Here is a 14,504-nt window from a genome sequence, read left to right as displayed (position 1 = left end):
CTTCATTGATTTCAGCACATTTAAGTGTTGAAAATTTAGTATCCCTCAAGCAAGTGCTATATTGCGTTTGGGATGTTGCACTTTTTAATTATCCCTCATGTAGAGACTCAATCAAAGCGAGTCTACAATTTTCATGTAAATTTTGTTGTAATCAATGCTTCCGGGGAATCAATTTATTCTGATTTTAAAGTGCCGTATTCGTCAATGTTCATTAGTTTTCTGCTCACATAAAAAAAATTTCTGTGTATTACCCTTTGATTCAGACCGTTTGACTGAAATTTAACATAGACTTGTTTTGTGCAGTTTTTGTAAAGATTTTTTTTTTATCGTAAAAAAAATTTACTTCCTCTTTGTATTAATCTTTGACTTCCATACAAATTACTAATTCACTACAATTATACCAATAAAAAATGCTAACAGACCTACAAAAGCAAAAGATAATTCATTTTTATGACAAATGAATATTTTTGGAAACTAACAAGAGACCAAAAATAAAACATTTTTTAGAAAATAAACTGATAACATTTCTGAGGCATAGTGGGCCTTAAAATAAAGATATCATTATAATCTGCTGATTTGATTCATTTGACAATCATCACATAATTGTGAGTTTAACGATATTACTGCAGTATGTTTCAAACAGTTCAGAAATTATCGTTGCAAAGGTCCCTCATCAATGTGGGTTCAAATCTCAACAGGGACTTTGGAATCCCTCATGTAAGGAAGATATCCAGCTAGTTTACGGAACGTTGGTGTTCTACTCAGGTGCCCATTCGAGTCTGAATGGCACGGAAGGGCATTTGAGTTCTTCCTTTACCTGTAAAGCCATGTGATCTATACTCTGTTGGTTCGACATGAAACCCAACCCAATGAAAACATATTGAAGTCGAAACGTATAGATGTGTTATCTTGATTTTCTGTACATTATATATTTTTTACACGTGCAAAGAATAAATATTCAAACTAATGGACAGAATTTTCTTAAACTTTGCATGATTTAGTTAGAAATGTGAAAATATCTAGCGAAGAAAATAAATTTATATCATCTGGTCATATTTTTTTTCCTTTTTTGTCCTCCGTCTTTTAGAAGAAAAAAAGGGGGAATGTAGAAATGGACGTCCGTTCATCCGTCTGTCCGTCAGTCACACTTCCGTGTCAGGTCCATTACTAAGCCATTCATCAATGAATTTGAAATAGCTTGGCACAAATGTTTATTATAATAAGACGATGTGTCATGCCTGACATCCATACCCCTACCTCCAAGGTCAAGGTTGTAATTTAAGGTCAACATTGTCTGTTGGAGGGTATATGTCGTGTCTGGTCCATAACTTTTCTCATCCATGAAGGGATTTTGAAAATACTTGGAATAATTGTTATAATAATGAGACGATGTGTCGTTCGCAACACCCAGACGCCTAGTTTAAAGGTCAATGTCAAACTTGAAGGACAAAGTTTATCACGGTCTTGCCGGTCCATATTTATTTTCATCGCTCAGGAGATTTTGAAATAACTTTCAAGGGATTTTCAAATGAATTGGCACAAAATTTCACAATAACGGGACAACACCCGGACCCATACCCTCAAGGTCAGGATCGCTCTTGGAGATCAAATATTGACATGGTCTGGTATATGTCATATTTTGTGTCCAGTCCATAGCGTTTATATCAATCAAGGAATTTTGAAATAACTTGGCACAAATGCTTACAATAATAAGACAACATTTCCCCTACCTCAAAGGACAAGATCACACTTGGAGGTCAAAGCTTAACATTGTCTGTTACAGAGAGTATTGCCAAGTCAGGTCCAAGCAGCTTGATCAATGAAAAAGTTACGGACCAGACACGAAATGTACCCTGTAACAGACCATACTCGGTATTGATCGTGTATTTGTCACATTTTGTGGTTTTAAATTAGAGATAACAACAGTTACTATACAAATGTATTTCTGTTGACACATAACACGGGAATTATTTCATTCTATTTATTTTGTTGTTGCAATTGCAGATCCAGCATTGATCAAGATTTTGCACTTTAAAAGTTTGTTCTTCATGTAAAACTTCATTTAGATGGTGGACGTTGTTGACTCTGTTTCCAGTTCTTGTATTATTTATATTTAGTATGTTTAATGAGGATCCATCAGTCCGCCAGGCATAAAATGTAGCTTACGCTATTGGGTACAGACCCGGACATGTCACCAGACATGCCAAACATGTTTGATTTTGAAAAACACAGTTGTGATCATTTTCTCCGATTTTAGGCAAAATATATAAATTTTGCGCCTAAAGAAGAACACTGTAGGGCAGGCAATCGGTACCATTTCAAACGTAAGTAACCAGTGATAATAATGAAGGAGGTAGTTCTGATAACAGATGTTGTCGCCAAGCAAAGGGCCTGCCTTTCAAGCCGCCGCTTGGCCAGGTTTTGGCAAATAAATGACAACATGGAGCATAAGTTGAAATAATTTCACTAGAAAACGTATGTTTTGTGAGATATTGCGCCCATAGAAAATTGTCGTCATTTTAAATCCAAATTCTTAACAGGGTCAGCAGTTTGTTAGCATGGCCCTTAGATGTAGACTTCATTGATTCCAGCACATTTTAATGTTGAAAATTTAGTACCCCTCAAGCCGGTGCTATGGCGCGTTTGGGATGTTGCACTTTTTAATTATCCCTCATGTACAGACTCAATCAAAGCGAGTCTGCAATTTTCATGTAAATTTTGTTGTGATTAATACTTCTTGGGAATCACTTTATTCTGATTTTCAAGTGCCGTATTCGTCAATGTTCATAAGTTTTCTGCTAACATATCAATAATTCATCTGTGTATTACCCTTTGATTCTGACCGTTTGACTGAATTAAACATAGTCTGGTTTTGTGCAGTTTTTGTAAAGATTTTTTTTTCATCGTAAAAAAATTTACTTCCTCTTTGTATTAATACATTAAACGGATTGATCGTATTACCAATTTTAATTACTCTTGCGCTATTGTTAAACTTTAGAAATGCCATAGATTGTAGTGTTTATTATAAACCGATTGATCGATTATCAAAACCAGTCGAACTCGTCCGACTATACAATTCATTTGACACTATTTACATTTATCTGCTTTCTCGGAGTAAAGATTTAACAAAAAACATTCACATTTATCTGAAACTTGGGTATTAACATAATTGTATTACTGTTTATAATTTACATTGGAATTGAAAATTTAGGACATACAACTAAATTGTAGAGATATATTGGATGTAAATCAGACATTTTTTGTTGGTTGTTGTTTTTGAAAATGACGTCACAACGATTGGAACAGGAACTAGAATGCCCGATTTGTCTGGACAGGTTTGATACACCGAAAGTGTTGCCATGTCAACATACATTTTGTGCTGCTTGTCTTATAAACATTACACAAAGGTAAGTTTAAACTTTGAACAATTTATATTTAGGCCGCTTAACAATTATTATTCATTGGATTCATACAAGTTTTGTTAAGGCGTATTTACATGTTCACACGTGACTGGAAGAATTAATATAACCAGCAGTTGCAGTTATAATTTCTAATTAAATATTTAGGTATTGTGTAAATAAAGATCAACATGGTGTCGTTTTGAAAGGAAAGATATCAATTTTAATGAATTCATTCAGTGAGCGTCTATATAAAGATTTTTATTTACTTTAATGGATTACGTGCGTCTCTCTATTTATAAATTAGTATTGATTAGATATTATTCAAAACGGGAGTCCTAGTCTAGAGATTTCAATATATTGATAGATAGGTTAACCCGATATGGGTTTTTTCTGAACGGCCAAGTCTATAACAATGGTGCATTTTTAAAGTTCAGTTGACACATTTTGCATTTAGAAATAACCAATACTTAAAACTAATACCCGTATGTAAATGAAGTAAACCCGATTATATCTTTTTATCTATCACTGGGCTATTGTATTACAAAATATGTTACGGGTGTGCGTTGCGGAAATACCCGAACTTCTACCTGAAAAGTTGACACTACCGCTACCTATACTTTATAACACGATGATTCATACGATATCAAATTTATTGATCAAAGTTTATTTACTTATAGCTCCAGTAAGAGGTCATCGAACTGTTAATAAACCAGACGAGCATTTTTGATCTTTTGTTTTAATGGTTCTTTTTAGTTTAATCTGCCTCTTAAAATGTGTATTAACACGTGTATGATTTAAGAAAAATACCGAAAAACACGGCAATTTCATTCATAAAATGCGTTAAAGTAAATATTTGAGTTACGCTGTGTTCATTGAAAAGTTATGTTATGTGCTATGTTAAATCACAGATTTATACTAAAGATCCGTGGTTAAACGAAAGAATGGGCTATTTGATAATTCGTTATTTACCCATCTCACATAAAAATATCTTGTTAGGCTAAAAGATATCTTTTATTTATCGTGTTTACACAAAACCTATAGAAATATGCGACCATATACATGTTTGTTATAGGGAGCAGTAAAAGTTTACCAAACATAGAAACTACGCCAGCTAATCTTAGAACAAAAACTACATGATAAAATCAACGTGAAAATGAATGTTTTTGTAAGAGATTCATTTACAGGAATACCCTACGTGAACATTACAAACATTTATATTTTATACACGAACAAAACTATAAAATGACAGACATTGTTGTTATAGAATATAACTTTTGTGTATCCTCAATCGGTTTTTATAGACTCCTTCATGATTTAACCTTATTTTATCACAGCACACCCGATACAAATCCGTCTGTGTCCAACTGAATGTATTATTAATAATTTGTTCTATTTTACACGTAATTACATAATAAGTAATTATATGAATTCTTGTTGTTTGTCAATAATTTTTTTATTTGGTTTCAGGGGAAGTGTGCCTTGCCCAGAATGTCGGGCAGTCCACCCCGTTCCTCCCAATGGATTCCCTATCAACATTACTATGCAAAGACTTCTGTCGGCATCCCAGCCGCCAAATGTTCCAACAGATAACTTGCCAGCAAATGTTCCAACAGTTAACGTGCCAGCAAATGCTCCAGGTATGAGTGAGATCATCCCCATTTAAAATTGATTGTTTATAATATAACATGCTGCCGCATTATTTATTGACAACGCTTATTGCATTATATTACAGAAGCGCGGCAGCTATAGAGTCCGTGAAAAGGGGGAACAACCTCTAAAGTCCTATCTATATCTTACAGTATGTATTTTGTCCCTTTATTAATTGATTACAGCTGTAAAATCCCGCTTGTATCCAAGTTAGTTAGTTTGATATCCAAGTTACTTAGTTAGGTATCCAAGCTAGTTAGTTAGTTGGTTGGTTGGTTGGTTGGTTGGTTAGTTGGTTAGTTAGTTAGTTAGTTAGTTAGTTAGTTAGTTAGTTAGTTAGTTAGTTAGTTAGTTAGTTAGTTAGTTAGTTAGTTAGTTAGTTAGTTAGTTAGTTAGTTAGTTAGTTAGTTAGTTAGTTAGTTAGTTGTTCATGAACTTTTGAACATGACTCGCATGTGATCTGTGATGGGCAAACATGCATAACAAATCTAAGTGCTTTTTCTGTTCATAAAAAATAGAAATTCAAGTAGCGAGAACGGGGCACTGTAATTCCCGAAGTAGCCGCCGTTGTTTCATTACATTTATCACGGTTTTTAATATGAATTTTTCTTGTTTATTAATTAAAACATCAACATTAATACTTGTTTCTTTTACAGGCTCGAACCAACCACTTCACCCAAGCGCTCCACCCTTAGATCCTCCACCGACAAGACTTCCGCCCGTTTATCCTCCGTCACAGCCGCACCAACCAATACCAAGCCAACCTGCACAATATCAACAACCTTCACAACCTCCAGGGAACCTACCACCTGGAGCATGGTTCCCTCCTTCATTCCCAAAGCTGCACTACCTTAGAATAAATTGACCACTGGTACAGCGGACCACAACACAACCAGCAGTTGTCAGGACACCTTCATTTTTTTTTAAAATAATGCGTTCATTTAAATTAAGGTTATCTTATTTAGTATTTATCTATTTATTTTTTTAGCTCGGATTTTTGATGATAGATTAAGTGATTGTATAATTATCGGCGGTCGTTCGTTAGACCCTGGGGGTTAATTTGAGGAAAACAGTGTCCTGACCGCAGTGGGCTCGCACCCACGATCCCTGGAAAATCTGTTGTCGTTTTAAATGCGGTATGGTATTGCAATATGACCTTTATCCGTCCAAAAACAGAGATAACATTGATTTCACGGAGCCATGAAGTGCCTCTGAATAGACCTTCCAGTTCTACAGGAGTCTTAGTATGGCGCTGGGCCTAATGACCTGACCTTATTTAGCCAAAATTACATGTGTTCTTTGTAGACAGAATTTGTTCGGGGCCAGTTGTTTTGCACTAAACACGTTCTTTTGTTACACTAGGAACCGAGAGTGATACCGAGCGAAAACGAAGAGGATGATTTCCAAAAGTGCAAAACTGTTTCTATAAAATATTTTAGTAAGTATATGTTATACTTCTAGCATTTATATACATCGAAATAATGGGTAATAACAAACGACTTATTCCAATTTGTTTTGTCCGTAATTTTTCAAGAATATGCTTTTCGCCTTCCTTCCGTCTTTCCATTCGTCCGTCCGTGCATTTAATAATTTGAATTTAAATAAATAAATAAATGATTTCATTTGTTTCATAATACATGTGTAATTAATAATGTATTAAAATAGCATGATACATAAATACCACTTACATTCGTTGACTACATGAAAGTAACATAATTGAAAGAAAAATTCAAAATTTGCTCTTAAATGCATTTTAATAAAATGACGAAATATGTATTTGACACAGAATATATTGATTCCTACTTCGACCGATATGTATTATAAAAGCAAAAGCAAAATTAATTTCTTCATAAAGTGTTATAATGACTGGAAATTCAAAACAACGGTCGGAAAACAAAAAGTGTTTTAAAGACAAGGAAACTTACTTTTTGTAAATTAAATAGAGGATATTTGTTTAGTTCAGTGTAAGATCGGAATATATTTCACCGAGTGAGCACCAAAAGGTATATTTCACGAGTGGGGCAGCCACGAGTGATATATGAATTTTTGGTGTTAACGAGGTGAAAGATATTTCGATCTTACACTAAAATAAACAAATTGTCTTTTTTATTGTATGCAAAGAAACGTTTAAAAAGAAGTGAATGAAAAACGCGCCAAATAAAAATCGACGTCACGTCATTAAGTTGGTTTCCAGTACTATGCACGCTGGTATTTTACTGAAACAACGTAACGGGCTTAAATTCAAAACAGTGAAAAATATCAAATTGATAATTTCACTGTTTCAAACAGTGAAATATCAGTTTTATATTTCACTGATATATTTCTATAAATCACTGAAAAGCATAGTAATAAACTTATTTTATTTCCAGAATTGACCAGAGAAGGAATCAGGAAAGTGATTGGTAATTTTATCAATAAATACAAGAATTGTAAGTCTGAATTTTAAATCTCCTAAAATATGTTTCAAGGCACCCATTATACGTGTATAGATAATCATATGACGTTTTGATTCAATCATTGATTGAAGTTAAATGGGCTCTGCTATTTACATATGCTTTATTTTTATGTTTAAAGGCCCATTATGCCTCAGAAATGCTATCATGTTATTTTCCCAAAAAATTTTTTAAAATTTTTTATTTTGTCCCCAGTTTTCCCAAAAAACTTTATTTGTCATAAAGATTTAACTACCTTTTTCTTTTTTTGCTTTTGTTTTAAAAATTTGGGATAATAAAAGAGAATTGTATTTTTTTAAAGGAAGTCAAAAAAACCCACTTTTATTTGCATTTTTCTAAACCCTTTTCAATACTTTACTGAAATTTTAGCCTATTTTCCTCACCCGTTAAACATTATAAAAAGATCTAAATTTCCTTAAACAAAAAATAAAAAAAACAAAGTTTGAATTTCTAAAGAAAATTTTATGAAAAATGTATTTTTTCAGGAAAAAAAGTGCCTTTAAGATTAAAATGGGTTAAACTATTTAAAATTTGTTTTGTTCACAGCGTTCTCAAATGCAAATGGTTTTGGGAAAAAGTGAAACATGGAGTACAGTAGTGGAAATTCATTTAAAATTTAATAAATAAAAGCATGACATTGTGTATCAATTTGAAACTATCAAAAAGAAATCTTTGAAGGGTAAAGTAGCTACAAAATGTTAATGATGCAGAGTTGGTACCATTAAAAAATCATCTTATTACATCATAATAGTGCAACGTCATTATACGAAGATGTCGCGAAATACTGCAGGAAGAATTTTGCTACTTAATATATATTGACTGTATATTATGATCACTATTTTCAATGAAACTAAATCTCATACAATATATTACATACACTGTGTTATCTTTACATGTTGTTTAACTTGTATTTTTTGTTGTTTTCCAGTTATGCTTATAACTACGTTTATTTTCCTGGTCATAACATTTTCTAGATTTGTTGCAGGTGAGTAACATGTTTAAATCATTTATGAATATAACACGGAACGGATTTCTTTGTACCGTTACGAACGGTTTACTCTCTCTATGCGGCTATGTGTGAGGACACAAATGATGATATGTTTAAAGAATTAACTTTTCCAAATTTTTACTCTGTCACAATGCCCTCAAACAAAAATATGTCTAAAAAAAGACAGATGTATGTAATGCTCAGTTTGATACATTTTAAACTCGTTAAAATTCGGCAAAGTTCGTCAATTCCCGTGACTTTCAATGTTTATATAAGCGACCAAGACTACACTTCCATAATAAGTCCATTAAGTAAAGAAAGTGATAAGTTACGTTTCATATTTTGTAATATAGAATATAAACAGCACATGTAATTTGTAACGGTAGAAATTTTTGCAAATACAATATTCTTATTTCAGCTCAATTCGACCTTTTCCGTAAATCTCCGGAAAAGCAGAAATAGCATTTTTAAAGGACATGTACATAAATTTTACAGGCGCTGCGAAGTTGACATCTGATTGTCCAGATGAAAGAAGAGTAGCCGAGTACTTGTTCGTGAAATCAATTCTTGGATTCATATTTTGGTTCATGCTGTTACTACTGGGATGTAAGAAGCAATTGACAAATGCCATGGACAATCATTTCGTTGAAGTATACCTCGTCTTAGAGTCCTTATTTTCGCTTATTTGGCTGATAGTTGGTAAGTTAACGATATAGTGTTTCTATTAAAAGCCCCGTCCGTTCTAATCATAGCGAAGCATATAGGACTTTTTATTTTAAAAATGTGACATTAAAGGAAATGGAATACGGCTGATGTCCAAATACCTAAATTCATAAAATTTGAATTTCTTATATAAAAGAGCCAGGGCACTTAGAACAGGAAAATATGCAAAAGATGATTAAGAAATGTACTCAAAAATAAATTAAAAATCCTATTTTGTGCGCTCGATTTGGGTAGAAAGCGTTGGGTCATTTTTTTCAAAATTAAATTATTATTCAGGAAAAAAGTAGTGAGCGATTCATCTGAATTTTTTCGGACACAAGTTAATGGTCTATCGCAATAACAAATGGAACATTTATCTCGAAAAAATATTTCAGTCCTGTCATGTCCCTTTAAATCAGTTTAATTTCAAAAAAAATACTAAAAAGTTTGTTTTTATTAGATATTGATTTAAACTCGATTTTAAAAATGCATTCATATTTTTTGAAAAAAAAGTCCGCTACCTGGAAATTACTATTACTTTTGTCATAGAATGATGCATAGTTGCGATCCAAGACGTGCTCGGACCCACAACCTGTTACAGGCAGACACATGAACTAGAAAAATATCACTCCAAAAAACTTTTTGTTTTAATGGAAGTTAAAACTATGTTTACGTTTGCAATGTACATTTGTGGACCTCTGGTATTTGTTGTTTAAAGAACTTCTCATTATGAGCAAACCGTAAATGGTATTATTCCATTGACAGAAAAGCAAAAAAAAGACTAAACTAAAACATAATAAATAAATTAACGGTTATTTTTGTCTAAGATGTTTTTATGACATTCTACATTTCACAATTTAGACAGGACTGATTTTAAAAAAATATGAATGCTCGAGGCATTTGATAAAACAGGTAATATCTCGAGTGTTTTAACCTAATATGGGTATGCTGAAGACGATGAGGGTGGATACCAAGAAAATTAAATTGACCTTGACCTTCAAAAAGGTCAATTCAAAATGGCCGTTTAAAAGTACTAAAATAGGTCATTAAAACTATGATACAATATGATGCAATTAATTATTCTTGTCAAAATCCAATGATTATTCAATATGATCTGATTTTAATGAGATTGGCCACCAAATATAACGATTATAAGCCTTATGGCTCAATTAACAGTTACATACAGTACTGTTTCTCTAGCGCGTTAAGGTATTAAACTAAGATTGAAAAAATCACTTTTTATGTTTTGTTTACTTGACTTATATTTAACAATAAACTAAGTCTATAAAAATATTACTTTTAATAAATCGAGTAATATTTTCTTTGACCATATATAAAAGTCACATGGGTTGGCTACATAGTAGAGGTGTTAAAATATAATTGTAATACACCCTTTGTTAGCCATTGAAATGGTATTTAATGTATAAAGGACTTTCAAAAATGGTTATTATTCAGAGCGGGCGCTATGGTGCAGTGGTAACACTGTCTGCCTACAAATCAAGGGGTCGTGAGTTCGATCCCCCGCTACTCCACTGATCGAATAAACGACTACAAGACTGAAAAAACCAGGACATCGACACAGAATGACGGCAACGATAGATACAAGAAAAGACCTAAACGAAACAGGAAACAAGTACCGAAAGTACAAGACCGAAGTCGACGACCGATAACAGAAGGAAGAACGGAGACAAGAACTGACAAAGAGACGTCGACCGATAACAGAAGAACTGAGATAGGGACCGATAACAGAAGTACTGACAAGACAACGAAGACAAGGATTGATAATAGAGAGGAGGACCGATGACAGAATAACATAGACGAGAACCGATGACAGAATAACATAGACGTGGACGGATAACAGAATAACATAGACGAGGACGGATGACAGAATAACATAGACGACAACTGATGAGACGAGAACTGATGACAGAATAACATAGACGGGGACGGATGACAGACTAACATGGACGAGAACCGATGACAGAATAACATAGACGTGAACGGATGACAGAATAACATAGACGAGGACTGATGACAGACTAACATAGACGAGGACTGATGACAGAATAACATAGACGAGGACTGATGACAGAATAACATAGACGAGGACTGATGAGACGAGAACTCATGACAGAATAACATAGACGAGGACTGATGACAGACTAACATGGACGAGGACTGATGACAGAATAACATAGACGAGGACTGATGAGACGAGGACTGATGACAGAATAACATAGACGAGGACCGATGACAGAATAACATAGACGAGGACTGATGACAGAATAACATAGACGAGAATAACATAGACGAGGACTGATGACAGATTAACATAGACGAGGACTGATGAGACGAGGACTGATGACAAAATAACATAGACGAGGACTGATGACAGAATAACATAGACGAGGACTGATGGACGGAATAACATAGACGAGGACTGATGACAGAGTAACATAGACGAGGACTGATGACAGAATAACAAGACGAGGACTGTTAAACCCGTAACACAAAACGGCCGGTAACAAAAAACCCCCAAGAGTGCAGAGAAAGGTATATTTTGCATGCCACTTTTTACAAATGTACCCCCCTCAAAAATCGAGGCTGCATAGGCCCCAGAAAAAATACTGAAACTCTTATCTAGCAGATAGGGCAGGGAAAAGTTGTGTAAACCTTAAAATTTTCAGCACTAATATTACTTCTATATTACTATTATTTTGGCCCATAGAAAAATGTCCGCCATCTTGGATTTTTCGGCCATATTGGATTGTTTTGTTTTTTTAATTCTGTTTCTAATTTGTTTTTACCTAAACATGCTTTGTGACAAATTTAAGGTTTTTCCTTTCCTTAAAAGTTTTATTTGATATATCATCCATTTATGATAAAGAAATTTGGCGGCCATTTTAGTGGTCATTTTAAATGGCCATTTCAATGGTCAAGATCAAGTTTTTCAATTTGGTATCCACCTTTATCGGATTCAGCATACCTTAAATAGGTAAAATACACCAAGAAACCACATGTACAACAAAATGCCTCTAGCATCTTATAGGGAACCAAATTCTAAAAATCAGTCCTGTCTAATTTTCAAAGTTGAAAATTGTATTATTTACAACCACCCCTTATTGGCAAGATCAATGACTTTATTTAAGTGTCAGGATCAAGTACTACACTTTATTGTCAAAATCAATTACGTCCCTTTATTGTCAAAATCGATTACTTCCCTTTATTGTCAAAATCAATTACTTCCCTTTATTGTCAAAATTAATTTCTTCCCTATATTGTTAAAATCAATTACTTCCTTTTATTGTCAAAATCAATTACTTCCATTTATTGTCAAGGTCTTTATTTTATCACGAAAGAAAAAATAATATAACATTTGTTTTTTTCTGTAATATTCCAGGAAGTGTGTGGATATTTGGCTCAAGGAACGATATGATCGACGAATGTCCCTTTTATGTGAACGACTGGAACAAACATTTCATAAACTTCGCTTTATTTCTTACAGCAATAGACTGGATAGGTCTGGTTGCATTTGGATTTTATATATGTTATGTCCAGTTTGACAGATCCGACGAGAACATACATCAATAATAAGCATTTTTAAAAGTCGCCATTTTTTCAATGATTACGTCACAGTGGAAAACATCCTCTCACGCGACAATTATGTTCTAAAAATAGGAAAGCGGGCATGATATCTACAGAAATAAACCGATACTCAACGAAACAATCGTATTTGAAACAGTTGTGATGATTGTGATGATTTAGAATAATGTTTTACATTAATTTGTCTTATTCATAGACCGAATTTGTGATTATTTTTTCTGTGATATGATTTTTCAAATAATCAAATATATCTTTTAATACTTTGTTGTCTTTTTTCTTTTTTGATCTTTCTCTTGTTGAAATATGCCATCTGTATATTTTCAGTGATAAATTATTTAAACAATTATTAATTAACTTGAAGCGTCAACTGCGTGTTTCAGTATAATCTATGTATAATTAGATCCACAAAAATGATACATCGTCCTACTCCTAGGTATTATTTGACCCACAAAACGATACACTGACCTAGGTATTATTAGATCCACAAAATGATACATCGTCCTTGGTATCATTAGATCCACAAAAATGATACATCGTCCTAGGTATCACTAGAATTACAAAAATGATACATCGTCATAGGTATCATTAGACCCACAAAAATGATACATTGTCCTAGGTATCATTAGGCCCACAAGAGAAGATACTAGTACTCTGTCTTAGGTATCATTAGACCCACTCCTAGGTATCATTAGACCCACACAAAAAATTCGTTGTCCTAGGTACATGTATATTTTTGCCAATAAAAAGATTCACTGTCCTAAGTAACATGAGACCCACCAAAAATATACACTGTCCTAGGATCATTAGACCCACACAGGAAGATACACTGTCCTAGGTATCTTGAGACCCACAAAAAATGCACTGTCCTAGGAATCATTAGACCCACAATACATAAACACTGTCCTAGGTAAGAGCTTACATACCATGGGTTTGGGTCATTTTTGTTACCTATACAAGACACGTCCCTTTTACTATTGTTTTTGTTTGTGAATGAGTAGAAATTTGCATATTTCATGCTTCGCGCCAGACCAGAGAGTCAGTAACTTTTATTTGGTCAAGTTAGACGTGAATAAAGCAGACGATATTGAAGCTGACGACATTGAACAGACGACACTTGATCTAGTATGCAAACATTAGCAGGAGAACTATCAGCAAAGGATCAAGATGTCATTCGAGTTCATTTCCATGTTACCATAGAAACGTAATTAGCTGACTAGTTCAAGTTTGTTGACAATAGCTGATTACTACTAATTAAGCTATCATTGCAAAATCACGTGATTGATGGTCACGTGATTAAAAGTTAAAGAACTACTTTGATAAAACGTTTTATCGGCTTTCTGTTAATACGGTGAACATCTCATTCCTATACGCAATCACGATTTGCGTATTTTATTTTTGTATGGAAGCCCAAAACCGCCTTTCCTGGTTTGTACATCATATACCTTCCATATTTTGCGCATGCTTTATTTAACTGTTTCATATTTTACTATTTTAACTGCAAGTATTAAATGCCCCAGAAGAAAATTCGTTTTGTATATCGGTATACTCTTTGATGTCATTACGTTACGGATATATTATTTGTTACAAAGATTTTTGACAGGTTATACTTGTATGGTTCTATATGAACGGCTTTTTGTATATATAACACGTGCCTTAGGCGAGAGTTTTTCGCGAAGTAAAAAATAAAACAAGGTGTGTATGAATACATGT

At 33.5% G+C, this 14,504-nt stretch overlaps 2 protein-coding genes across 2 annotated transcripts; both read left to right on the top strand.

Moving 5' to 3' along the window:
- The first annotated feature begins 3,033 nt into the window (after positions 1-3,033).
- Positions 3,034-5,913, top strand: LOC132720517 (E3 ubiquitin-protein ligase SH3RF1-like). The gene is made up of 3 exons (XM_060704670.1): positions 3,034-3,407; positions 4,869-5,038; positions 5,705-5,913. The coding sequence occupies exons 1-3, from the start codon at positions 3,283-3,285 to the stop codon at positions 5,911-5,913; spliced, it is 504 nt and encodes a 167-aa protein (XP_060560653.1). The 5' UTR covers positions 3,034-3,282.
- Positions 5,914-5,944: 31 nt separating this feature from the next.
- On the top strand, positions 5,945-13,048 carry LOC132720507 (uncharacterized). Its single transcript, XM_060704662.1, has 6 exons — positions 5,945-5,956; positions 6,413-6,486; positions 7,418-7,477; positions 8,430-8,486; positions 8,985-9,188; positions 12,592-13,048. Exons 4-6 carry the CDS (start codon positions 8,432-8,434, stop codon positions 12,780-12,782), a joined length of 450 nt encoding a protein of 149 aa, XP_060560645.1. The 5' UTR covers positions 5,945-5,956; positions 6,413-6,486; positions 7,418-7,477; positions 8,430-8,431; the 3' UTR covers positions 12,783-13,048.
- Positions 13,049-14,504: the final 1,456 nt, after the last annotated feature.

This window comes from Ruditapes philippinarum, unplaced genomic scaffold (genome assembly GCF_026571515.1).
Source record: "Ruditapes philippinarum isolate M1 unplaced genomic scaffold, ASM2657151v2 ctg1183_1_1_1_1, whole genome shotgun sequence".
Lineage (NCBI taxonomy): Eukaryota > Metazoa > Mollusca > Bivalvia > Venerida > Veneridae > Ruditapes > Ruditapes philippinarum.
Note: the sequence above shows the minus strand (reverse complement) of the source record. Positions and strands in the feature narration are given on the sequence as shown.